Consider the following 27,928-nt stretch of genomic DNA (forward strand, 5'->3'; position numbering starts at 1 on the left):
CTGAATGGCAAGAAAAATGATTCTATTGTATTGATTGTTATTACTGAAAAGTTTGATTTGTTGTACTGATCATGTTAGCATAATACATTTATGTAGCAGTACGGGTAAAGCATGCTCAACTGGTATGACAATTTAGAAGATTTGTGCTTAAATGCATATTCTGAATGCTGCTTAGCAAGCTACTGTGCTGCTGCAGTGTTTTCCATTGATATTGAAAATGAAAACTAGAATAGTGCTTTAAGGTGCTGTCTAATTTTTTTGTTGCAAAGTATAAATTAAAGAAGGGTGTTCATCTGGTCACAGTTTTACAAAGGAAAATCAATACAAGGCAACCTCGAGGAAACAGCCTCAATGAAGTTGTAAGAGGAGAAGCAGCAATATCATCCTGCAGATTTAAATAAGGAAGTGGGAAGTCACACTGAAATTCCAAAAATGCAGGTTTAGCCAGTGAACACATCGCTTGGCGGTAAGCAGTCAGCAATATAATGCAACAAATCAAGATTTCTTTTTAAAAGTGATTACTCGCAAAACTTCACTCAGTAAAAACTGGATACAACTAACAAAAATCTTCATGGGCAGCTTTTATAAAATAAATCTCTATTAATGAAAATAACCTGTAGTAATAATATAACTAAAATTGCACTATTTCTACCTAGTTTTGGCTATCAATAGTTTACTTTAAAACACATGTAATTTTATTATAATTTGACTGCAGTTAAATGAATGACTTTCTTTATGTTATATCTTTGCAAGAAGCGTACGGCCACTTTCTGTGTGCGATATAAACATTTCTTGGGCTAAAGCCATAAACTGGCTGACCAAAGGTTGAGACATGGTTAAAATAGTTAGAGATAATTTGCATTTATATTCACACTTGGAAGTCGGGAAGTTGACTCTGACAAGCATTAAATACACTGGCAGTATTCAAAATAGGCAAAGCAGCAGCTTAGAGCACAAGCAGGAAGATTTGCATTCCTGTAAACGAGGAATTTTCTTCCCCCTTCAATGGCCAAATGGAAAATGCTGAGACAGGTTTTCCTTTTGCCATTAGAACCTGAAGAACAGCCTTTTCTATCTTTCTTCAGCCTCCAGTAGCTGGCTTTTACTTAGGTACAAGGGAAGAAGCTGATTGGTGAGTAACTGGTAAGTTATTCTACTTATTCTAATTGTAATAAATAGTTTTTAAAGTTACAGTATAGCAGGTCAACTCGGCCAAGCGGAAGCTTGAGCTCCGGGTTTCGGAACTCGAACGGTGGCACTGTTGTGCATTCGCGAGGTGGAGAACTACATGGATAGCACGGTTAGGGAGATGGTAACACCGCAGGTTCGGAGCATGCAGGCAGAGAGAGAATGGGAGCATGCAGGCAGGTCGTACGGGAGTCCCCTAAGTCTATCTTGCTTGTTAAACGGCTGTCTATTTTGAATACTGATAAGGGCGATGGTTCCTCAGGGGAATGCAGCCAAACCAAAGTCCGTGGCGTTTCTGCAGCAGTAAATGTGACTCCAGGATGGTGTGTTGCCTCCCTGGTGTCAGGGTCAAGGATGTCGCAGAGTAGCTACAGGACATCCTTCTGAGTGAACAGCTAGAGGTCATGGTACACATTGGTACCAATGACATAGGTAGGAAGAGGGATGAGGTCCTGAAAGCAGATTTTAGGGAGTTAGGAAGGAAATTAAAAAGCAGGACCTCATGAGCAGTAATCTCAGGATTACTCCCAGTGCCACGTGCTAGCGAGCATAGGAATAGGAGGATTGAGCGATTGAATACGTGGCTGGAGAATTGGTGCAGGAGGGAGGGCATCAGATTTCTGGGGCATTGGGACTGGTTCTGGGGCAGGTGGGACCTGTAAAAGATGGACGGGCTACACCTTAACAGGACCGGGACTAATATCCTCGCATGGAGATTTGCTAGTGCTGTTCGGGAGGTTTAAATTAGCTTGTCAGGGGAATGGGAACCTGAGGGGTAGCTCAAATTGGAAGGAAGCAAAGCTGGTAACAGGAAGTAAAAAAGTAGCAAGCGAAATTAGAAGGCAGGCGAAGCAAAGGCGAGTAACAACTAGGCTTAGAATGCAGAATAATGACATGACGACAAGGTTAATGGCACTGTACCTGAATGGACACAGCATTCGCAACAATATGATTTAAAGGCACAATTAGGGAAATGGGTATGATCTAATTGCCATTACAGAAACATGGCTACAGGTTGATCAAGACTAGGAACTGAATATTCAAGGATATTTGACAATTAGGAAGGACAGGCAAACAGGAAAAGGAGGTGATGTTGTGCTGATAATAAGGGATGGGATCAGTACATTAGTAAGGGAGGACCCCAGATCGGAAGAACAAAATGTGGAATCTGTTTGGGTGGAGCTAAGAAACAGCAAAGGGCAGCAAACATTGGTAGGAGTTGTTTATAGGCACCAAACAGTAGTGGTAATGTGGGGCATGGTACTTATCAGGAGATTAGAGAAGCAGGTGGCATGGGTAATACAGTAATCATGGGTAACATCAATCAGCATATAGACTGGGTAAACCTATTGAGCACTAATGCTGTGGAGTATGAGTTTCTGGAGTGTGTTAGGGATGGTTTTCTAGAGCAGTATGTTGAGGAACTGACTAGAGAACAGGCTATTTTAGACCTAGTATTATGGGAAAAGGCTAATTAATAACCTTGCTTGTAAAGGAAACTTTAGGGATGAGTGACCATAATATGATAGAATTTTACATTATGTTTGAAAGTGAGGTAGTTCAACATGAAGCCAGGGTGTTAAATTTGAACAAAGGAAATTATGAGGGGCAAACTGGCTGAGGTGGATTGGGAAAATACATTTAAAGGTATAACAGTACATAGACAATGGATAGTCTTTAAAGAATCATTACATAGATTACAGCAACTATACATTATTTCAAGGCACAAAAACTCAAAAAGTAAAGTCAGTCAACTATGGTTAATAAAGGAAGTTAAGGATTGTATAAGATTAACAGAAAAGGCTAGAAACAGTGGTAAACCTGAGGACTGGGAGGATTTTAGAATACTGCAAAGGTGAACCAAGAAACTGATAAAGAAAGGGAGAATAGAAAATGAATGTAAACTAGCAAAAAACATAAAAACGGACTGTAAAAAGGAAATGTTTGGTTTGGTTAAGACAAATATGAATCCATTACAGGCAGAGTCAGGAGAATTTATAATGGAGAACAGAGAAATGGCAGAGAAGCTAAATGATTACTTTGCGTCTGTCTTCACTGAGGAAAATACAAGAAATCTCCCAGAATTATAGATCCCAGGGACTAGGGAGAATGAGGAATTGAAGGAAATTATTATTGGTAAGAAGGTCATATTGGAGAAATTAATGGGGCTGAAGGTTGATAAGTCCCCAGGACCTGATATTCTACATCCCAGAGTGTTGAAAGACATAGCAATGGAGATAGTGGATGCATTAGTGATCATCTTCTAAAATTCTATAGATTTTGGAATGGTTCCTGCAAAGTGGAAGGTAGCAAATGTCACCCCATTAGTTAAGAAGGGAGGGAGAGAGAAAACAGGGAGCTACAGACCTGTTAGCCTTACATTAGCAGTAGGGAAAATGCTAGAATCTGTTCTAAACATACAAACATACAAATTAGGTGGAGCAGGAGCAGCCACCCGGCCCCTCAAGCCTGCTCCGCCATTCAATCAGATCATGGCTGATCTGATTGTAACCTCAACTCCACAATCCTGCCGATCCGCAATAACCTTTCACCCCCTTGCTTATCACGAATCTATCTACCTCTGCCTTAAAAATATTCAAAGACTCTGCTTCTACTGCCTTTTGAGGAAGAGAGTTCCAAAGACTCCAGACCCTCTGTGAGAAAAAAAAATTATCCTCATCTCTGTCTTAAACAGTGACCCTTTATTTTTAAACAGTGACCCCTAGTTCTAGATTCTCCCATAAGAGGAAACATCCTTTCCACATCCACCCTGTCAAGACCCCATAGAATCTTATATGTTTCAATCAATTCGCCTCTTACTCTTCTAAAATCCAGCAGATACATGCTTAGCCTGTCCAATCTAAAGGATGTGATAAATGGACACTTGGATAATAATGATGTGATTGGGGATCGTCAACACGGATTTATGAATGGGAAATCATGTTTGATGACCCTGTTGGGAGTTTTGTGAGGATGTTACCAACAGAATTGGTAAAGGAGAGTCAGTGGACATGGTATACTTAGATTTTCAGAAGGCTTTTGATAAAATCCCCCACAGGAGGTTGGTTAGCAAAATTAAAGCACATGGGATAGGAGGTAAAATACTGGCATGAATTAAGGATTGGTTAACAAACAGAAAACAGAGAATAGGAATAAACAGGTCACTCTCACATTGGCAGGCTGTGACTAGTGGGATACCGCAAGAATCAGTACTTGGGCCCCAGCTGTTCACAATGTATGTCAATGATTTGGATGTGGGGACCAAATGTAATATTTCCAAGTTCGCAGATGACACAAACCTGGGTGAGGAAGATGCAAAGTTGCTTCAAGGGGACACACCTAGTGAGTGAGCAAGGACACTGGGTTAAAGGCCTGCTCAGGTCGGGTAAAAGATCCGACCCAAACCCGACCGATCCACAGCGGACCCGAGCCCGACCTGGCCTGAGTCCCTCCAATTTCGCCCTGTGCCTGACCCGAGCCTGACCCAATCATACCTTCACTTACCTTCCGACTGGGAAGCTCCACGCAGCTGCAGCACATGCGTAACGACGTCATAGTGACATCACTTGTTCACTGCGCAGACTCAGTTTCGTCCCGGACTCCCAGCTCAGGTAAGTTTTTTATTTTTAATACTTACCGGCAGAGCACTTACCGTGTGTGTCCGGCCCGACACCGACCCGAACCCGGGTCGTCAGGTCCCATCGGGTTCAGGTCGATAGCAGGCCTTTACACTGGGTTGCTAGGCTAGGAGACAGATCGATAGAGAAGCAGTGGCAGACATTCGAGGGGGTAATTCAGAATATGCAGGATAAGCATATTCCTCCTATAAAGAAAACTTCTAAGGGGAGGACCCACCATCCGTGGTTAACTAAAGAAGTTAAAGAAAGCATCAAACTTAAGGAAAAAGCATATAATTGTGCAAAGAGGAGTGGCAGGTCAGATGATTGGTCAGAATATAAAGAACAGCAGAGAATGACTAAAAGGTTAATCAGGAGAAAGAAATTAGAGTATGAGAGGAAGCTAGCTAGAAATGTAAAAACGGATAGCAAGAGTTTCTACAGGTATTTAAAAAGGAAAAGAGTAAGTAAAGTGAGGGTTGGTCGTCTAGAGAGTGAGAATGGGGAGTTAATAGGATAATAAGGAAATGGCGGATGAAATGAACAAATATTTTGCTTCTGTCTTCATTATAGAGGATACTAAAAACATCCCAGTAATAGCTGTAAATCAGGAGGAGGAAGGAAGAGAGGAACTTGATGAAATTACAATCACCAGAGAAGCAGTACTGACCAAACTGATGGAACTGCAGACTTCATCCTAGCATCTTAAAAGAGCTGGCTAATGAGGTTGGTGTTAACTTTTCAAAATTTGCTAGATTCTGGAAAGGTTCCATTAGACTGGAAAGTAGCAAATATAACCCCTCTATTCAAGAAGTGGGAGGGAGGGGGGGGAGGCAGACAACAGGTAACTATAGGCCAGTTAGCTTGATGTCTGTCATGGGGAAGGTATTACAATTGATCATTAAGGAGGCTATAGCTGGGCACTTAGAAAAACTCAAGGTAATTGAGAATAGTCAGCATGGCTTTGTGAAAGGGAGATCATGTTTAACCAATTTATTAGAGTTCTTTGAAGGAGTAACATGTGTTGTGGATAAAGGGGAGCCTGTTGATATACTGTAGTTGGGTTTCCAGAAGGCATTTGACAAAGTGCCACCTTAAAGGTTACTGCGCAAAGTAGGAGCTCATGTTGTAGGGGGGTAACATATTAACATGGATAGGAGATTGGATGGCTGGTAGAAAACGGAGAATATGAATAAATGGGTCCTTTTCTGATTGGCAGGATGTGACGAGTGGAGTCCTGCAGGAGTCTGTGCTGGGCCTCAACTTTTTACAATTTATATCAATGACTTAGATGAGGAGAGTGATGGCATGGTAGCTACATTTGCAGATAACACAAAGATAGGTAGGAAAGTATGTTGTGAAGAGGACATAAGGAGGTTGCAGACCGATATAGATAGGCTAAATGCGTGGGCAAAAAACTGGCAGATCGAGTATAATGTGGAAAAATGTGAAGTTGTTCACTTTGGCAGGAAGAATAAAAAAGCAGAGTATTACTTAAATGGAGAATGACTGCAGAATTCTGAGGTGCAGAGGGATCTAGGTATTCTCTTGCATGAGTCACAAAAATGCAGGTACAGCAGATAATAGAGAAGGCTAATGGAATGCTATCACTTATTACAAGAGGAATAGAAAATAAAAGTAAGGATGCTATGCTTCAGTTATACAGGGCATTGGTGAGACCACATCTCGAATACTGTGTGCAGTTTTGGTTTCCTTATTTAACGAAGGATGTGAATGCGTTGGAGGCGGTTCAGAGGAGGTTTACTAGATTGATATCTGGAATGAGCGGGTTGTCTTATGAGGAAAGGTTGGACAGACCGGGCTTGTTTTCACTGGAGTTTAGAAGAGTGAGGGGAGACTTGATTGAAGTTTATAAGATCTGAACGATCTTGACAAGTTGGATGTGGAAAGGATGTTTCCTCTTCTGGGGGAGTCCAGAACTAGGGGGCACTGTTTTAAAATTAGGAGTCGTACTTTTCAGACAGAGATGAGGAGAATTTTTTTCGCTCAGAGGGTTGTGCGACTTTGGAACTCTCTGCCTCGGAAGGTGGTGGAGGTGGGGTCATTGAATATTTTTAAGGCGGAGATAGATAGATTCTTGATAGGCAAGGGAATCAAAGGTTATCAGGGGTAAATGGGAGTGTGGAATTCGAGACACACAGATCAGCCATGATCTTATTGAATGAAGGAGCAGGCTAGAGGGGCCGAATGGCCTACTTCTCCACCTAATTCGTATGCTCATACGTAACGTGGCAGATGGAATATAATGTGGAAAAATGTGAGGTTATCCACTTCAGTAGGCGGAATAGATGTGCAGCATATTTCTTAAATGGTAAGAGATTGTGTAGATGTACAAAGGGACCTGGGTATCCTTGTCAATAAGTCACTGAAAGCTAACATGCAGGTGCAGCAAACAATTAGGAAGGCTAATGGTATGCTAGCCTTTATCGCAAGAGGATTTGAGTAGAGGAGTAGTGAAGTCTTGCTTCAATTGTATAGAACCTTGGTTAGACCGCACCTGGAGTAGTGTGTGCAGTTTTGGTCCCCTTACCTTAGGAAGAATATTATTGCCCATAGAGGGAGTGCAACGAAGGTTCACCAGACTTGTTCACGGGATGGCGGGACTGTCCTATGAAGAGAGATTAGGGAAACTGGGCCTGTATTCTGTACAGTTTCAAAGAATGAGAGGTGATCTCACTGAAACCTACAAAATACTTAAAGGGATCGACAAGGTAGATGCAAGTAAGATGTTTCCCCTGGCTGGGGAGTCTAGAACCAGGGGACACAATTTCAAAATAAGGGGGAAGCCACTTAAGGACAGAGATGAGGAGAAGTGTCTTTACTCAGAGGGTTGTGAATCTTTGGAATTCTCTACCCCAGAGGGCTGTGGAAGCTCAGTCATTGAGTATGTTTAAAGCAGAGATTGACAGATTTCTAAATAGCAATGACATGAAGGGATATGGGGATAGTGTGGGAAAAAGGCATTGAAGTGGATGAGCAGCCATGATCGTATTGAATGGTGGAGCAGGCTCGATGGGCTGAATGGCCTACTCCTGCTCCTATGTTCCTAAATGGCACTTTTTGTAAAGCAGTTTGCCTTGGACCTGAAACAAAAACAGAAAATGCTGGAAGTACTCAGCAGGTCAGACATCTGTGGAGAGAAAAAGCAGAGTTAACATTTTAGGTCTGCGTGACCTTTTGTTCCAGATTTCCAGCATCCCCGGGATCTTGCTTTTGTGTTTTTTGCCTTGGATCTGCAGTGGATTCAGTGAAAGTCCAGTTGCTCTTCCCCACCCCCTCCAACCCCATCCTAACCTCACCCTACCCCTCATTGGCATGTTAGAATGCTTTCAATTCAGTTCTTCGATTTACAATATCAATTCAAAATGTTAACCACGTCAGACAACCACTAAAGCAATGATCTTTTACCAGTAGCTTACACTGTAGTTCCCTTGTGGTTGCAACAAGATGCCCGAGAAGCTGATGTTCTGCTCTGTGAAGTCAGTACTTTTAGTGCTAAATACTGCAGTTGATAATGAACTCACATTCTGATTGTTTTCCTCCAGCTATTTGCTTTTTTTCTTTAAAAACGGCAACAATCAAGGAGAGAACCACTTTCCTTAGTGTGTTCAATTACCATTGAAGTAATGATACTGATACTGAAATAATGATACTGATGTTTCCAGTTCAATAATTGTAATTCTTTGAATGTAGCAATACCGCACCTCTAAAACTGCCACTTCCTGTCCATTTCTAAGCAGACGGAATGCCAGTGGGTGTTTGGAATCCAGGCCTGGAATGATTTCACATCCGCGCAGTGGAATAGAAGCCATGTGAATTTTCAGGTCAGTCCTATCTTTGTGCAGGATCAGCTTGTTGTCTTTCACTCTGCACCAGCGTTCCCTCCATCGATTGTTAGACAGCACATTCAGATAGCCTAGAAAAATCAGGACAGGAGGGAAAATACTCATCCTCTACACACTTACACCACAGCTTCTGGTACCTCTCAGACAGAACTCTTCCAGTTCCCTTATTTTCAAAGCTTCTGTAACAGCACAGATGAAAAGGAACCTTATGGGCAAGCTATCATTAAATGTGGGGTTTTTTTTGCACTGCATAGATAGTTCATCAATAACATGTATTCTAAATTCGTATCACTGGTACATTATCAAATCTACTTGGAGCCCATGGCCTTATTTAATCTGCAGTCTATTATGAAATACAGTACACTTACAATGAAACACACAGAGGAAAATAAGACCAATTATCCAGTTCAACTTTTCTCTGCCAAAGTGGGCAATTTATATTAATGGTTTCCATGAATATACAGGGGTTGAATTTCCGTAGGGGTTCTCCTGATCATTTGCTGTAACTCTGCTAAATGATCAGGAGAAACCCCATAAGGAAGGTTGGATGTCACTAGAATTAGGGTTTGAAATGTAAACAAAGCATAAGTTTTTGTTAATAAAAATGAACCAAAACATTTAGACATAAAAATAATGTGTTGAAACCCAGCAACTGATAAGCCTCAAGTAATCTCTGCCAAGGGCATTAAGAAACATACCACAGGTTGGGATATCTTCCTCAGCAGAGGAGGTCTGTTCATCTGTCGATGGCTTCTTTTTTCCCAAGCCAATAATCCTGGTAATTTTCTTTCCAGTGACCTTGCTCACAGCCCCTTTTGGCTCTGCCTTTGCATTTTTCTTCCCTTTTCCTGTTTGATAAAACCAATTCGGATTTCTCCATCAGGATATTATCAAGATAATGCATGTGGTTCACATTGCAAGCTACAGGCTATGCCAAACTATCTAATGTTCCTGTCACCACAATTTACGATAAGGGTTGGCATCCTTCAATTTGGACAGCTGTGAGTTTCTCTCCACCTCACTTGCCGAGGTGCAGCACACTCATCAAAATGTTGGGCCCCAAGTCTTTATTTTGTAATTAATGGGGTAATTCACACTTTTACCGATTGTGTAAAATGGATGATATTGATACAGCCACCATGATTGAGAGACGTATGACAGACAGCTGATCCAATATTGGCTGTTTTACTCTATCGTCCAGTGCCAAAATAATTTTGGTTAGTATATGATTTGAGCAACGAAGTGCATATTCTTGTGGTATAAAAACAAGAAATGCTGGAAATACTCAGCAGGTCTGGCAGCATCTGTGGAGAGAGAAGCAGTTTCAGGTCTTACGGTGCTCATTCTGTCTGTTTTAAAATTTTCTGTTGATTAAAGATTGAATTATTCTATTATGTTGTATTGCAGACACAATATTGTTGAAAATCTTTGACAATTAATGAACGCAAATGTTAAGGATCAGCATGAACGTTGTTACAAACTATTGTAATAAACTTTGAAAAATTAAACATCAAAGACCACCCTGAATGACCAATATGAAATTTTCCAACCTCCTATCGCCCCAAACTCTTAGACGAAGTGATATTATTCTGCTTAACAGATTTAGTGGCCTAATTTGTAGGTAGCAGAAAAGATCAAACGACCCTTGAACTTAAAAGGTCTGTTTTTAGCACCAAGATGTCTGAGAGAGTTAATGGGCTGTCCAATTATCTTACCATCACCATGCCGATGAGAGCCTGAGAAAGGGCATTTCAGAGGAGCTGACCTCATACTCTGACTGATAACCCACTAGACAAACTGTTGGGAAGAATTAATTAAAGATTCTTACCGGAGACTTTGCCCAGTGTCCTGGCTGACATTTATCCCTCAATCAACACTTAAACAATAGTCATTGATTTCTTTGCTATTTGTGGGACCTCGTTGTCTGCAAATTGGCTACCTTGTTTCTTATAATTCAAAGATGATTACACATCAAAAGTATTTCAATAACTGTAAAGTGTTGAAGTTGTGAAAGGTGCCATATAAATATAAGTTCTTCCTTTATTTTACAATGTGCTGCTGGTTTCCTGAGATGTGGACCTTGTGCTGCCAGCTGCAAGCCAAATCTAAAACTACTAGACTCACTAAGACTAAAAATGGGTCTTTTCAACAATTGATTTTAGTGAATCCCAGCATTTTTACATTAGACTCTGAGCTGGCTGCACCTACACTTTGAGAATCCAGCAGTACTACTATGGGTTTTCTGCCACATAAAAGTCTGTCTCATTTCTTTCCTTAGCTACTTTATACTGCAGTTTGCTGGTCCCAATTTTGACGGCCTATGGTTTGGTTCTTGGTTGGATGTTGCAGGGAAATGAGAACTGTAATCTTGGGATCTTGTATAGCTTTTGTAGAACAGTAGTTACTTGTTTCCAATGACCATACTAATTGTGTGCAGAGGGGAGCATGATGAAACAGACCTGATTGATGTGTACTGACAAGATTGCCTCCAACATTATCTATCAGACTGATCAGCAGAATGACGTGGCCGGAGCAACAAATTGCTTTTTGTCCATTTACGGACACTGCTTTCTTTCAGCAATTTCCTTTTATTCTGGCATGGGATTGGGCATCCCTGACAAGATCAACATTTGTTGCCCATCTCTAATTGCCCTTGACAACTGAGTGGCTTGCTAGGCCATTTCAGAGGGCAGTTAAGAGTCTGTGGGTCTGGAGCCACACGTAAGCCAAACCAGATAAGGACGGCAGATTTCCTTCCCTAAAGGACATTAGTAAACCAAATGGTTTTTTATGACAATCAATGATAGTTTCATGGCACCATTACTGAGATTAACTTTCAATTCCAGATTTGTATTAATTAATTGAATTTAAATTCCACCAGCTGCTGTGGTGGGATTTGTCCCCAGGGCAGTGGCCTGGGCCTCTGGATTACTAGTTCAGTGCCACTACCACCATGCCACTGTCTCCTGTGTTTTATTTAAAAATCTGTTTCAATTTGGTAGAAAACCTTGATCCATTCAGCACATTATTTTATTTTAATATTTTGTTCATTATTTCTTTCTCTGTTTATACTGTGCCACACATCATGCCCCAATGAAAGGAACACAGGACTAATAAATGAAGTGTTATCACCACTTTGGATCCTAAAAGACGCTCAGTACTCAGAGCTCAATGTTTGTTTAGGAAAAAACTAACCATTTGTTTAGGACAATTTTAGAGTCATCTGATTACAGCAATAAAAATGTAATTGATCTGAAAGTAAAATCAACAAAGATGTAGATGCAAAGAAGCAAGAGGCATCTGCTGAATTGCTAAATGCCACAGAATACGTAATTGGTATATGCACTGTTTCCGCAGACCAAATAGTCTTTATTTTGGAACTTCCTTACTCTTCAAATGACTATAATCTCAGAAAACAATGTAATTTTCTCTCTGGTGCACATAGTTTTTCACAAGAAAAAAATACAATCATGCAGTGCATTTAGTAAGAATGCAACAGTTTCTTTTTGCCCCGAATAGGTAATCAATTTGTAAAAGCAGTACAGTAGTGCAAGTGAACAACTTCACTTTAAACATTGCTTATGTTAAGCATGTTGCCTTAAATTGAACTAAATAAAGTCAGTGTTTTATTTTTCACTGTTCAAACAACATTGATTTATGACCTGCTAACGCAATCCAGGGAATACAATGTTGAGAGGTGTAAAAATCCTAAGAATATAATATGACTACTGGCAACACCTATGCAGTCATATTCAGCTGGCCTCAGACACCGGAAACATCAGAGGAATGTATGATGGCATGAAGAGAGCTCTTGGGCCAACCATCAAGAAGATCGCCCCCCTCAAATCTATATCGGGGGACATAATCACTGACCAACGCAAACAAATGGACCGCTGGGTTGAGCACTACCTAGAACTGTACTCCAGGGAGAATGCTGTCACTGAGACTGCCCTCAATGCAGCCCAGCCTCTACCAGTCATGGATGAGCTGGACATACAGCCAACCAAATCGGAACTCAGTGATACCATTGATTCTCTAGCCAGCGGAAAAGCCCCTGGGAAGGACAGCATTACCCCTGAAATAATCAAGAGTGCCAAGCCTGCTATTCTCTCAGCACTACATGAACTGCTATGCCTGTGCTGGGACGAGGGAGCAGTACCCCAGGACATGCGCGATGCCAATATCATCACCCTCTATAAAAACAAAGGTGACCACAGTGACTGCAACAACTACCGTGGAATCTCCCTGTTCAGCATAGTGGGGAAAGTCTTTGCTCGAGTCGCTCTGAACAGGCTCCAGAAGCTGGCCGAGCGAGTCTACCCTGAGGCACAGTGTGGCTTTCGTGCAGAGAGATCGACCATTGACATGCTGTTCTCCCTTCGTCAGATACAGGAGAAATGCCATGAACAACAGATGCCCCTCTACATTGCTTTCATTGATCTCACCAAAGCCTTTGACCTCGTCAGCAGACGTGGTCTCTTCAGACTACTAGAAAAGATTGGATGTCCACCAAAGCTACTAAGTATCATCACCTCATTCCATGACAATATGAAAGGCACAATTCAACATGGTGGCTCCTCATCAGAGCCCTTTCCTATCCTGAGTGGTGTGAAACAGGGCTGTGTTCTCGCACCCACACTTTTTGGGATTTTCTTCTCCCTGCTGCTTTCACATGCGTTCAAATCCTCTGAAGAAGGAATTTTCCTCCACACAAGATCAGGGGGCAGGTTGTTCAACCTTGCCCGTCTAAGAGCGAAGTCCAAAGTACGGAAAGTCCTCATCAGAGAACTCCTCTTTGCTGATGATGCTGCTTTAACATCTCACACTGAAGAGTGCCTGCAGAGTCTCATCGACAGGTTTGCGGCTGCCTGCAATGAATTTGGCCTAACCATCAGCCTCAAGAAAACGAACATCATGGGGCAGGACGTCAGAAATGCTCCATCCATCAATATTGGCGACCACGCTCTGGAAGTGGTTCAAGAGTTCACCTACCTAGGCTCAACTATCACCAGTAACCTGTCTCTAGATGCAGAAATCAACAAGCGCATGGGTAAGGCTTCCACTGCTATGTCCAGACTGGCCAAGAGAGTGTGGGAAAATGGCGCACTGACACGGAACACAAAAGTCCGAGTGTATCAGGCCTGTGTCCTCAGTACCTTGCTCTATGGCAGCGAGGCCTGGACAACGTATGCCAGCCAAGAGCGACGTCTCAATTCATTCCATCTTCGCTGCCTCCGGAGAATACAGGACTATATCTCCAACACAGAAGTCCTCGAAGCGGCCAACACCCCCAGCTTATACACACTACTGAGTCAGCGGCACTTGAGATGGCTTGGCCATGTGAGCCGCATGGAAGATGGCAGGATCCCCAAAGACACATTGTACAGCGAGCTCGCCACTGGTATCAGACCCACCGGCCGTCCATGTCTCCGCTATAAAGACGTCTGCAAACGCGACATGAAATCCTGTGACATTGATCACAAGTCGTGGGAGTCAGTTGCCAGCATTCGCCAGAGCTGGCGGGCAGCCATAAAGACAGGGCTAAATTGTGGCGAGTCGAAGAGACTTAGTAGTTGGCAGGAAAAAAGACAGAGGCGCAAGGGGAGAGCCAACTGTGCAACAGCCCCGACAAACAAATTTCTCTGCAGCACCTGTGGAAGAGCCTGTCACTCCAGAATTGGCCTTTATAGCCACTCCAGGCGCTGCTTCACAAACCACTGACCACCTCAAGGCGCATATCCATTGTCTCTCGAGATAAGGAGGCCCAAAAGAAAGAAGAAAGTCAGTGTTTTATTTTTCCCTGTTCAAACAACATTGATTTATGACCTGCTAACGCAATCCAGGGAATACAATGTTGAGAGGTGTAAAAATCCTAAGAATATAATTTTGTTACTGGGAATTAAAAAGTGTAGCCAATCGCTGTTTAGCTATGATGTGAGCCGTTTAGCAAGAAACTTGCTTTCCTCAAGTGCCTGATCAGATCCTCAGGAAATCCCAAAGCGTCTTAGCCAGTGAATTACTACTGATGAGGCTTAAACCCAAGAAACATCATAACCAGTCTTTTCTCTTTATAGATGCTGCCTGACCTGATATGTATCTCCAGCGTTTTCTGTTTTTATTTCAGATATCCATCATTTGCATTTTTAAATAAGTACTATTGAAGTGCAGGCACTGTTGTTATGTAAGTGAATGTGGCAACATGTCTGCAGGCATCAAGGTTACAAACAGCAACAGAGACAAGTCTGTTTTTGATAGGTGGTATTGATTGAGACAGGAATGATGGCCAAGACTGGGAAAACTTCCTGCTCTCCTTCAAATAATTCTACGTGACGGTTTATGTTCAGCTGAACAGGTAGATTGGGTTTGATTTAACAAATCATCCAAAGGACAGTCCCTCTGATAATGCTGCACTGCTTCAACACTGCAATAATGTGTCAACCTGGCTTGTGAGGTCAGGAGTATGCCTTGAGCCCACAAGCTTCAGACTCAGAGACTGTGAGTTTACCAACTGAGCCAGAATGACACCACACTCAATACCTTTCAAAAAGCTAACAAACTACCTAACAAATATAATTGTCAAATATTTGTTTTTGCAATTGTGAATGTGAAATATTTGAGCAAAGTTGTCTTAACATCAAATCTGAAAGGTCCATTATTCCAAGCAAGCCTGCACGCACTGATCAGTGCTTTAATAGAGAATCAGGAGCAGAACTTTGGTAGGAAAACATCATTTCAGTCATGGCGGGTGTGAAGGAGAATAGCATCATCCAGTTGGCACTTAATGGCTGGGATTTTAAGGTACCTGGCGGGAAGCAGAAGGCAGAACCGGAAGTGGGTGGTAATGGCCCTCCCACTCCGACTTCTGTGTCCGGAGCAATCTTGCACTGGTCAGCCAATTAACAGCCAGCAGGCGGGGTGGCTGACCACTCAGCAGTTGGAGGCAGGGATTGATGTGGTGGCCATATCGTCAACTGTCATGGTAGGAAGTGCTGTCGCCATGTTTACAAGGCCATCAGCACCACAGCCCTGCTTCAGACATCCGATGCTGCATCATTCATCTTTCCTCAGCCTGTGAGCGGCCATCCTCCATCAGTCTGTGAGCAGCCATTCCATTAGCCTTGGAAGAAATCCTGAGGAAGGATACGCTTGTCGGCACAGCAGAAGGAAGATCCCAGTTGGCTCCACAGCTCAGTGACAACTCCCTGCGTGTTCTCCTCCAGGCTACTCAGACAAGGTGGGAGGTCCTCCTCCCCAGGGACAGGCGGAGGAGGACCTCCCCGCCTAACCAAGCAAGCCTGGACGTAGGGCAGAGAGGTGGTCAGCAGCCATGGAGTCATCCGGAGAACCTAGACGCAGTGCCGCAAACTCATCAATGTTCTTCTCTGCTCTGTAAGGGTGAGTACAACACCTCGGGTACCTTAGGGGTCAGCAACTGGCTAAAGTGTTAGGGTGTGGATGGTGGGGATGGAGAGGCCAACATGTAGTTGACGAAGGGTGGAGGCTGCAGCATCCCCTTAGAGAGGAATGGCTGCAGCTCTGTCAAGGGGCAAGACACTGCTAACCCTCGCAAAGTTGCTCCGGAGTGGCCCAATGCCACAAGCATGCCAGTGGCACAGAGGCGGCAGCTAGAGTGCAAGCCAAATAGGCATTGTGTCTGCTCTTGTGGAGTGACTAACATTGCTCTTTCGTGTTTCCAGAGGAGAAGAGGACCCAAATCGTCAAGGAAAGGGCCTGGACCGGAGGCAGGATCCCAATTATTGCAATCCTGACGCCCATAGAGGAGGAGGCTTTAAAGCTGGCAGGGCATCATGGTGGCTGCTCCACTGCAGACGGTGTAGGTGGAGTTCAGTCAGAGGAGGGTGAGGAACCTCATGATCAGGCACCAGGGAGCCTCAGGCGATCATGAGTGATAGCGCCCTCCAATGCACAGACTTCGATAGGAGATATAGCCGATTCTGTGACTTCTGTCTGGAGGGGCGAGAAGCACTGATCATTCTGTTTTCTTATGCAGGCCAACCATAGGAACAGAGAGCTGCCATCTCTGGGGGACATGCGTCCAACTCTGAGGAGGAGGGAACCTCAGAAGGTGCAGCATCAGATCATTCCCCTGCACCCTCCACCAGCAGAGATACTTTCACTTTGGTGGTTATTTGTTCGCGAGTAGATTTGGGCTCAGAACCTGGTGAGAGCAACACACATCCATCTGACCAGCTGTCGGAGGAGTGTGGGAAGCCAGGCCCATGCTGAGCCCCAGGGTGATGATGTGCCTCTGGAGTCGATGAGGTCTCAGATGCAGGAAGTCCTGCGCATGGTGCTTGAAGATCTGGTGGAGCTTCAAGAGATTATGCGTGCCCTGGCTCGCACAGTGGAGGAGTTCATCCAGGCCACAGGTGCTGCGATCTCCCTCGTCTGTGCACATGGCCTCCTCCATCGAGAGATTGGCGATTCCTCTGGAGAGCCATATCCAGCAGACCAGTCAGTGGATGCCGGAGATGTGCACAGATCTGCACACCATCGCCAAATCCATGCACTCAAGGGAGCAGTAGCAATGTAAGTGGGGGAAAAGGTGCCTGGAGTCTCCACCAGATCCTTGACCTATTGAGGTTAGCAGGGAGGTTACCTCGAAAGGGAGGAGTTGCTGCCCTTTAGTTCTGGGGAGTTCTTTCAAGACGCTCCAAGTGTAAACAACGACTCCTCAGCCCCTCTGCCAGTGACACCAACGCCTCAAGTTGCTGTTGGGACATGGTATACCCTGGCCACATGGTACCTTCATCTCTGCACTGGCACCCACTTGCTGTCTCCTCAGTGGCGTTCTGCCACTTCCCTATCACGAGGCTGCCCCTGCAGGTGGCCTTGAGGTTGCTGCTGTCCTGATCCATTTGCCCGTACCCCTCTCAGATTCTCCTCCTCGCTGGAGGTCGCTCCTCCTGAAACAATGATGCCCATGGCACTGCCAATCTGAAGGGTCAGCCTGCCAGTAGCTGCTGAAATGCTGCCAACCACCCAACACCTCCCCCCCCCCCCCCACCAAACTCAGGCCCCTCTCAATTGATCCCCTACCCCTGCCAGGATCTCAGGCTTGATCCCAGATCAATGGCTTCCCAATTACCTCTCCTGCATGATAAACGCTGTGCCCGCACTGGACTTTCCTACCTATGAAGGAAAATGCCTGACTCCTGTTATGAATGTGCTTCAATTTTTAAATATTATTTCAGGACTTGTGTTTGAAGATTGTGGAGATGGATTCATTTGGAAGACTGAACTGATTCCATAGATGCTGGACTTTTTTTTTAAAAAAAGTGACTGGAAGGACTTGAGATTTCTGTTTAAAAACAACCCTTACTGGATGTCACATGTCTTAGGCTAAATAAACAATAGGAGGCATGGTGACTAAGGGGAGTTGCTCACAGAGAAATGACATGTCAAGATTCATGTGGTCAAGAGTTGGTTTTGTTCGGGATTGGTTTGAGTCAGTTGGGGATCAGCCTGCTAAGAGAGAAGACACCAGTTCATCCTTTCTCCACCTCTCTGAGAATCCAGTGTGTGATAGCTGAAACCTCTGATGCCGCATTTCTCCTGGAAAGCCTGCCAGACTAATCCTCGATGTCGCCTGAAGAGAACTGCTCTAAAAAGATCCCAGTGACAGCTATCTACGCCTATTTGGACGCCAGAATAAAGGGACAACTGATATCATTCCTTATCTTATCCTTTTCCTTCAAGAATTAACAAGTATTTGGCCAAAGTTTTTTGTCTTTTTTTGTAAAGAGATCTCTGCAGAGAAAGCTTCCTTATTTTTTCTTTAACCGGTGTGTGTGTTTGTGTGTTGGGCTAATTTAAAAGGGAACTTTCATGTTTCAATCTGTGTGTTAGTGCTTTGCAACTTTACTGAATAAGTCTTGTTTTATAATAAATTAATAACTTTGTTGTTTATTAAAGAAACCTGGTTGGTGGATTTTATTCTGAAATAAAAATAGATTGTATAATTGGCCGTATCGGTAACTAGGTAAACATTTAAATAATATGTTGTGACCTGTGGAGAAGTGGAACTAGAGTAAGACAGTGCACTACTCCCACCTTGGTCATAAAACTCTACAGCTGCTGATTGCAGTTATGACCTCGGCTGCCACCCCATTGCTACCCTTTAAAACGTCCTGAGGCTCTGACACCCCATGTCCCCCATGCACTCATCGTTAAATCCGGAGGGCCTCATAAAAATCGCAGTCTATTGGCTTCTTGACAATGTTAACAACCTCTAAATTGTCCATTTTGAAAACTGAAGTGGCGGCCCCACACGGGTTCCTATCCGTTGCTGGTAAAATACGTTTCCGGTGTGATGACATTGGAGGTCCGACCCCGAAGCCAATTTTATGCACCACCCCTGCCCCTCTCCATTGCCATCTGTTTCGGAAGTGCAAAATCCTGGACAACTACTCCACAAAGGAGATCTTTTACACTAATACAGATGCATCATGCTTAGTTGCAGATACAAGTTCCCCTCCAAGCCACACACCATCCCTACTTGGAACTATATCACTTATATCACTGTCACTGGGTCAAAATCCTGGAACTCCCTTCCTAACAGCACTGTGGGTGTACCTACCCCACATGGACTGCAGTGGTTCAAGAAAGCAACTCACCACCACCTTCTCAAGGGAAATTAGGGATGGACAATAAATGCTGGCCTGGCCAGTGACACCCACATCCCATGAATGAATAAAAAAAAGTAACCTTCTTCTGCTCCGCTGGGATACATACTGTCAGTGGCTAAACAGCCATGCTCTCTGACAACAACCACGACCAAGCCCTCACTCTGTATAATTCCTTCCTGTCACCGATAAAGAGACTCCAAAAGCTTCCGATTTATTAAACACACAGGGGGCAAATTTCCTTGGGGTTTCCTCTGCTGTCCATTGTAACTGCAGAGTGGAGAACCCTCACATAAATTCATTCCTATCACCTCCAGGTCTGAAGAGAGTAACATCATTTTGATGTGACTGTGCAGTTATGAAATGATGCCCCGGTTCATTATTAACAAGCTTACCAAATCAAAAAAAAGCTTTTAGTCACTTCCATTGAAATTTGTTCATCTAATATAGGTGGGTTTGATCTGTGCTGAGTTCCGATCTATAGCCCCTTGAAGGTTTATTCAATCACTTTTTGTTAAAATGTTAGCGACCAGCAAAAAATGCAAGGAGACACTCTGCGTTCCCAGCTGCAATTCATGCTTAAAATGAACCCGAGTCCAAGATACAGCTGCGACAACAAGCCGCGATTCTCCAACCCGCACTCCTTATAATTTTGGTTACCTTGTGGAAACACAGGATTGTGAAAAAAAAAAGGATTGTATAATTGCCCTATAATAGAGTTAAAACATATCAGCATTTGCAACCACGTTGTAGTCCCACTCCCCTTCCCACCGCCCTCCACTAAGTAACTAAATTCATTTATGTTGCTTTGGGGTGCTGCCAAGTCTCACAACAGTACTGTGCCAGAAGGATGGAAAGCAGTGGTAAAGCTGTTTCTCGGCCCCTTTTGCAAGTGTCAGCTGAAGACTGTCATCAAGGTGGCCAAGAAATAAGTTGGTCAGCTGCCCTCTGCACTATGGGACATACATTTGCAGCAACTGTTTTAGAGAGGAAAAGGATGAAAATGGTATCACACCCCTTACCCATGTCCTCATAAGCTTTTCTTACCTTTGGAACATAAGGAACAGGAATAGATCATTCAACCTCCTCAAGCTGATATGCACCTCAATTCCCTTTTCCCACCTTTATTCCATAACCCTTGATGCCCCTACCTATAGGAACATATCTTAACCTATAATAACATAGGAAATTCTGCATTGATTGATTGCAAACTATGAAGTGCACTTATAGTTCACATTTAGCTATTAAATCACACTTGACATTTAAATTACAAACATTATTTGTAATGTTTAGTAAACAACCTCTCTCACAAACACCAAAGAAATTCAATGACCTGGATTTTATCCCAGAGGCACATTCCATGCCGGGGCTGGTGGCTGGGGGTGGGGTTTGAGGTTAGGAAATCCGGGACAATGGATTTCCCAAATGCCCTGCACTTTTTAAATGCAGGGCTCCCTTAATTTATTTCAGGAGGTCTGAACCTACTGAGGCACTGTTGCTCAGTTATGTCCGGAAAGCTGATCCTCTGCAAGTATACCCCGTGATGGGGGTATCGCCTCCTTCAACCTGGAGCTCTGTGTTCATCCTGTCTGTCCTGCGGAGCAGCAGGGGCCTAAGGAGGCAGGTGCTGCTGTTGCTATTGCTGCTGCTGTTCCTCTTGATTCTCATCAGAGGTCCAAGGTAGAGCTGCATAAGCTGCTCCCACATTGCTGAGAAGGCTAACAGCAGGGAAGTGAAGATTGAAGTTAAAAAAGTCCAAGGCAGCAGAAATGGTCTTCAAAGTGTTGGAAACAGCTCCAAATTAGTGAAAGTACACTCTGAGAACAAGCCCTGTCCCTTTCACTCAGGCAAGGAAGCAGCTGTCATAGTTCAGTACTTAAAGGCTTCCCAGGCTGTCAATTTCACAGCTCTGTCAATCACTGCTGTGCTATCACCCTGTTGACTCTGGCGAGTTTCAGACAGCTTGGGAAACCTGTGTGGTCGAAGTTAAAGCTAGAATACCAGCTTAAATCTCTGAACAATTGGCATTTTACGTATGATAATTACCAATTTGCTTCTCCCATAGGATTTCCCAAGTGCCTTGAAATGTAAATACAGAAGTCAGCGGGGTCATGTTAGATTACTGACATACTGGCATTTTTTTTTAGATCTTTAGCCACCCCCATGCACCAGCTCCTACCAGCCAAGGCAGGTTAAAATTCCCCCCTCTGTGTTCTATTTTTAAATTTTAAAGAACTTTATTAGGTCATCCCTCAGACTTCTTTTTTCAAGAGAGATCCAGCTTGTGCATCCTTTCCTAATCGGTCTAACCTCTCAGCTCTGGTATCATCTTTGTAAATCTTTTTTGCATCTTCTCCAATACTTCGATATCCTTTACATTATACAGCGACCAGAATAGTACACAGTACTCCAAGAGTGATCTAACCAATGTTTAACACAAAATTAGCATAACATTTCTACTTTTCAATTCTATCCCTCTCGAAATAAATCCTAGTTAGTGCTTGGTTTGCTTTCGTTGTGGCTTTACTGACCTGCATCGCAACTCTTAATGACTTCTGTATTTATACTCCTTGATACATTAGGTGAGCTCATTTTTAGAAAGCAAGTCAGTTGCACCTTTAATATTTTCACTCCTTGAAAAGGGTAGGAAATATATGTTCTCACTATGGAATTTAAATACTGTCCATTCATGTATTATAGGAGTGAAATTAGGAGGCATTTCTTCACTAAGGATAATGGAAATCTGGAACTCTGTCTCCAAAAGGCTGTGAGTGCTGAATCAATTGAAATTTTTGCTAGGTAAGGGATACAGAGCAAAGGCAGATAAATAGAGTGGAAGTACAGATCAGCCATTGTGGAACAGGCCCGAGCGACTGAATGGCCAACCTCTGTTCATATGTTTCAATTATATAAATAAAGCAGTTACTGGTTTGAAGCCGTGCCTCATCTCAGAATCATAGAATCAAAGAATGGTTAGAGCACAGATGGAGGCCATTTGGTCCATCGTGTCTATGCCAGCTCCCTGCAAGAGCAATTCATCTAGACGCATTCCCCCACCTTTTCCCCGTAGCCCTGCAAATTTATCTCTTCATATAATTATCCAAATCTCTTTTGAAGGCCTCGATTGGATCTGCCTCCACCACAATCTCAGGCAGTACATTCCAGATCCTAACCACTTGCTGTGTAAAAATGTTTCTTCTCATGTCGCCTTTGCTTCTTTTGGCAATCACCTTAAATTGGTAACTTCTGGCTTTCAATCCTTTCACCAATGGGAACAGTTTCTCCCTATCTGCTATGTCCAGACCGCTCATGATTTTGAACACCTCTATCAAGTTTCCTCTTAATCTTCTCCAAAGAGGACAGTCCCTGCTTCTCCAACCTCTCCACATAAGTGAAGTTCCTCATCCCTGGAACCATTCTCATGAATCTTTTCTGCACCGTCTCTAATGCATTAACATCCTTCCTAAAGTGTGGTGTCCAGAACTGGACACAATACTCCAGTTGAGGTTGAACCAGTGTTTTATACAGGTTTATCACAGCTTCCTTGTTTTTGTACTCTACGCCCCTATTTATAAAGCCCAGGATCCTGTATGCTTTATTAATCACTTTCTCAACCTGCCCTGCCACCTTCAAAGAATTATGCACACATGTCTGCAGGTCCCACCACTCCTGCACCTCCTTTAGAATTGTACCTTTTATTTTATATTGCCTCTCCTCATTCTCCCTACCAAAATGAATCACTTCACACTTCTCCGCTTTAAATTTCATCTGTCTGACCATTCCACCAGCCTATGTCCTCTTGAAGTTTATCACTTTCCTCTTCACAGTTCACAATACTTCCAAGTTTTGTGTCATTTGCAAATTTTGAAATTGTGCCCTGTTTATCCAAGTCTAGGTCAGCGGCGCTTGAGATGGCTTGGCCATGTGAGCCGCATGGAAGATGGCAGGATCCCCAAAGACACATTGTACAGCGAGCTCGCCACTGGTATCAGACCCACCGGCCGTCCATGTCTCCGTTATAAAGACGTCTGCAAACGCGACATGAAATCGTGTGACATTGATCACAAGTCGTGGGAGTCAGTTGCCAGCATTCGCCAGAGCTGGCGGGCAGCCATAAAGACAGGGCTAAATTGTGGCGAGTCGAAGAGACTTAGTAGTTGGCAGGAAAAAAGACAGAGGCGCAAGGGGAGAGCCAACTGTGCAACAGCCCCAACAAACAAATTTCTCTGCAGCACCTGTGGAAGAGCCTGTCACTCCAGAATTGGCCTTTATAGCCACTCCAGGCGCTGCTTCACAAACCACTGACCACCTCCAGGCGCGTATCCATTGTCTCTCGAGATAAGGAGGCCCAAAAGAGGTCATTAATATAGATTGTGAAAAGCAGAGGTCCTAACACCAATCTCTGGGGAACCCTACTATATACCTTCCTCCAGCCCAAAAAAATCTTTCACCACTACTCTTTGTTTCCTGTCACTCAGCCAATTTTGCATCCATGCTGCTACTGCCCCTTTTATTCCATGGGCTCTAACTTTACTGACAAACCTGTTATGTGGCACTTTATCAAATGCCTTTTGGAAGTCCATATATATCACTTCAACCACATTATCCTTATCAACCCTTTCTGTCACCTCATCAAAAAACTCAAGCAAGTTGGTTAAACATGATTTGTACTCTACAAATCTGTGTTGGCTTTCCTTAATTAATTCACATTTGTCTAAGTGACTGTTAATTTTGTCTCAAATTATTGTTTCTAAAGTTTACCCACTACAGAGGTTAAACTGACTGGCTTGTAGTTGTTGGGTTTATCCTTACACCCTTTTTTATGAACAAAGGAGTAACATTTGCAATTCTCCAGTCCTCTGTCAATACCCCATATCTGAGGAGGATTGGAAGATTTTGGTCAGTGCCTCCGCAATTTCCACCCTTACTTCCCTCAGTATCCTTGGATGAATCTCATCCAATCCTGGTAACCTATCAATGTTAAAGTACAGGCAGCCGATCTAATGCCAGCTATTTATCAATTTTTAGCCCATCCAGTGTGTCAACTACCTCCTCCTTCACTATGACTTTTGGAGCATCTTCTTCCTTGGTAAAGACAGATGCAAAGTACTCATTTGGCACCTCAGCCATACCCCCTGTCTCCATGCATAAATTCCCTTTTAGATTACTAATCAGCCCCACTCCTCCTTTTACCACCCTTTTACTATTTGTATGCTTATAGAAGTTTTGGATTCCCTTTTATGTTCGCTGTCAGTCGCTTCTCATACTCTCTCTTTGCTTCTCTTATTTGTTTTTTTCATTTGCCCTCTGAACCTTTTATATTCAACCTGGTTTTCAATTGTATTATCCACCTGACATCAGTCATATGCACACTTTTTCTGCTTCATCTTACTCGCTATCTCTTTTGTCATCTAGGGAGCTCTAAACTTGTTTGCCCTATCTTTACCCCCTCATAGGAATGCACCTTAACTGCACCCAAACCGAACTACATCCTCCTCAAGGGAGGCCCATTGTTCCATTATAGCTCTGCCTGTCAATCTTTGACTCCATTTTACCTGGGCCAGGCCTGTTCTCACCCCAATTAATTATTTTTACTCTGGATTGTCCCTTGTCCTTTTCCATAGCCAATCTAAACCTTATGATACCATGATCACTGTCCCTTAAAAGTTCCCATACTGACACTTGATTCAGTTGACCCACCTCATTCCCCAGAACCAGATCCTGCAATGCCTTCTTCCTTGTCCGACTTGAAACATGCTGATGTGGAAAATTCTCCTGAATGCACTCTAGAAATGCTTGCCTCTCTCTGACCTTTACAATATTACTATCGCAGTGTATATTAGGAAAATTCAAGTCTCCTTTATAACAACTCTATAATTCTTGGCTATCTGTGCCTACAACTCACCAACATTATTTACCACACTCCGTGCATTCACATGCATGCACAGTAAACCTAATTTAGATCCTATTACATTCCTTCTTATTCTGACCCCACCTAATATCTTACTATTTCCAACTCTGGTACTATCTGGCTCTCCCAATTCTCTGCACCTTGGTTTTCATCTCTAATATTACCTCCTGGTTTCCACACCCCTGCCAAGTCAGTTTAAACTCTCACCAATAGCACTAGCAAATCACCCCACAAGGACATTGGTCCCAGCTCTGCTCAGATGCAACCACTCTGGCCTATACAGGTCCCATCTCCCCCAGAACCGGTCCCAATGTCCCAGGAATCTAAAGCCCTTCTTCCTGTACCCTCTCCAGCCATGAATTCATCTTCTCTATCCTCCTATTTCTATACTCTTGATAAAGTGCATTTCAGTCCACCTTTTGTTAAAGAATGGAGAATTCAAATGTGGTGTGTGTAATATTTCAGTAATTGGCATTTGGAGTAAGGTTATGATTCTTGGGCCACGCAATTGTTTAACTAGATACTGGATAGGAAAAGATATATTCCAGATCTCAGGGGAATGCAAAGTCCACTCAACTGGAGTCACTGATGACAATGAGCTCAAGTAATTATCTCGCATCTAACACTGATACCCTTATACCCTCATGCCACGCTTGGCATTAATTTGCTGACTTGTTTTATTCAGCCAAGTACTTACACTAGATAAGTATTCAATGGGTGTCCACTAGGTGTTAATTATATATCAGGGTGATGAAATAGACTGAACAGTTCTGACGAAAGGTTGTCTACCTGAAATGTTTACACTATTTCTCTCTCCACAGATGCTGCCTGATCTGTTGGCTATTTCCACCATTTTTGTTTTTATTTCAGATTTCTAGCATCTGAAGTAATTTTGCTGTTGTATGAACCATACAGACCTTGGTCTTTATTTGTCTAACAATTTCAATTGTCTTAACAAGGGCGGCACAGTGGTGCAGTGGTTAGCACCGCAGCCTCGCAGCTCCAGCGACCCGGGTTCAATTCTGGGTACTGCCTGTGTGGAGTTTGCAAGTTCTCCCTGTGTCTGCGTGGGTTTCCTCCGGGTGCTCCGGTTTCCTCCCACATGCCAAAGACTTGCAGGTTGATAGGTAAATTGGCCATTAGCAATTGCCCCTAGTATAGGTAGGTGGTAGGGAAATATAGGGACAGGTGGGGATGTGGTAGGAATATGGAATTAGTGTAGGATTAGTACAAAATGGGTGGTTGATGGTCGGCACAGACTCGGTGGGCCGAAGGGCCTGTTTCAGTGCTGTATCTCTAAACTAAAGTCTACGTTCCAATATGCATTTCTGATCAGTTGTTGGTTAAAATGAAGTTCAGAATTAGAATGTCTTGCTCACACAAGGACCTGTTATGAAAATAAAGTTACCTGGAGCAATTATAAACTATAAAAATAAACTGGTGAATTAAACTCCAAATAATGGACACATTTTTTCTGCAGACAAAATGGAATAAGAGGTCAGGTGACCATCTCCTGCACTGCAAATATACATCAGGACTGTTGGAGACTAAACCAGCATCACATTTGGACTAGTTCTGGGGAAGGCACATTAAAATGCAAACAGACCAGCAGCTAAGAGATTGCATTCCAGTCAAGAAGAGGACTCTGCCTGCAACATTTTTAAACCACCGAGGCAGAGCCTGCAGAGGTGACCTTGAAAACTCCCTATCTGAAAAATTTTAACAAGATTGCCCATTGACTTTGACTGAGTCTTAACCAAAGGAATCTGCAATACTTCAGTAAACCAAGAAAAGGAACAGCAGACCTGCAACATTGTTAAAAATCCCTCCTGGAATACCAACAAGATTTCAAAGTGAACTCTTTTTACAACAATCAGACTGAAATGCATGCTAACCTCTAATCTCTATCTTTTCTTGTGGAGATATACACATGTGCATGAGTGAGTGGGTGAGGTTGTGAATATTTTCGGGCGTTGTTAAATAAATAGTTATCTTCTTTTTTAAACCTCTGAGAAAACCTGTCATTTGTCTGTTTACTTGACACATTAAGACACTCGAGGACTAAAGCACTATTTAAAAAAAAGGCTATCTGCGATCAGTTAAGAGGTGAAAAGTGGAAGTCATCCACACCATCCTCCCTCTGTCCGTAACAAGAACAATAAGTAATCTGGCAAATGAAGTCAGACAAGTTCAGTTTTGGCTGATAATCTATTGTATACTATACAAGTCATGTTGTGCTTCCAATGGACACTATTGTTTTGGTGAATACTTGTGACTGGGTATCAGTCAGATTGCAAAAAGCTGCATTCATCTTGGTTAACTCACAAATGAACTTTGAAACAATCACATTTTCCTGAACTTTCCACCCCCACAGAATCAGTATACTCAATCAGTAACAAAGGGCCAGAGAATCAGGATTATCATTAACAAAGGGATAAATTAGAAGTTTATCTCATTCAGAGAGATAACAGAGCATTGAATACCTTAACTGAAGCAGCTATTGAGGCAGAGATGAAAAGGTTGTTTGAGAGTCAATTGAATATTTGAAAAAGGAAGACTACAAAAGGAAATAGTGAAAGGGCAGGGAAATGGGATTGGAGTAGATAACTCCAGTTGAAGATCTAGCATCAGTACAGGCATGATAGACTAAATGGCTTCCTTCTGGTGGTACATTTTGGGATTCTATTCCATGAATCCAGC

At 43.1% G+C, this 27,928-nt stretch overlaps 1 protein-coding gene and 1 long non-coding RNA gene across 3 annotated transcripts in view; one reads left to right on the forward strand and one right to left on the reverse strand.

Moving 5' to 3' along the window:
• Window positions 1-27,928, reverse strand: part of afap1 (actin filament associated protein 1) — a 331,909-nt gene that overhangs the window by 55,940 nt on the left and 248,041 nt on the right. Inside the window, exons 9-10 of the mRNA XM_068040149.1 lie at window positions 9,370-9,519; window positions 8,531-8,742 (exon numbers count right to left, since the gene is read on the reverse strand). Coding sequence (XP_067896250.1) covers window positions 8,531-8,742; window positions 9,370-9,519 — 362 coding nt within the window. The remainder of the gene's footprint in view (window positions 1-8,530; window positions 8,743-9,369; window positions 9,520-27,928) is intronic.
• Window positions 938-27,193, forward strand: LOC137374311 (uncharacterized). Of its 2 annotated transcripts, none has more exons than XR_010975780.1 (4): window positions 938-1,143; window positions 5,379-5,531; window positions 8,564-8,650; window positions 26,709-27,193. It is a non-coding gene; the product is annotated as an uncharacterized lncRNA (long non-coding RNA). The 2 variants fall into 2 exon arrangements; XR_010975781.1 differs by having other exon boundaries at window positions 938-1,132.

The sequence above is a fragment of the Heterodontus francisci genome, chromosome 1, assembly GCF_036365525.1.
Source record: "Heterodontus francisci isolate sHetFra1 chromosome 1, sHetFra1.hap1, whole genome shotgun sequence".
NCBI classification, from domain to species: domain Eukaryota; kingdom Metazoa; phylum Chordata; class Chondrichthyes; order Heterodontiformes; family Heterodontidae; genus Heterodontus; species Heterodontus francisci.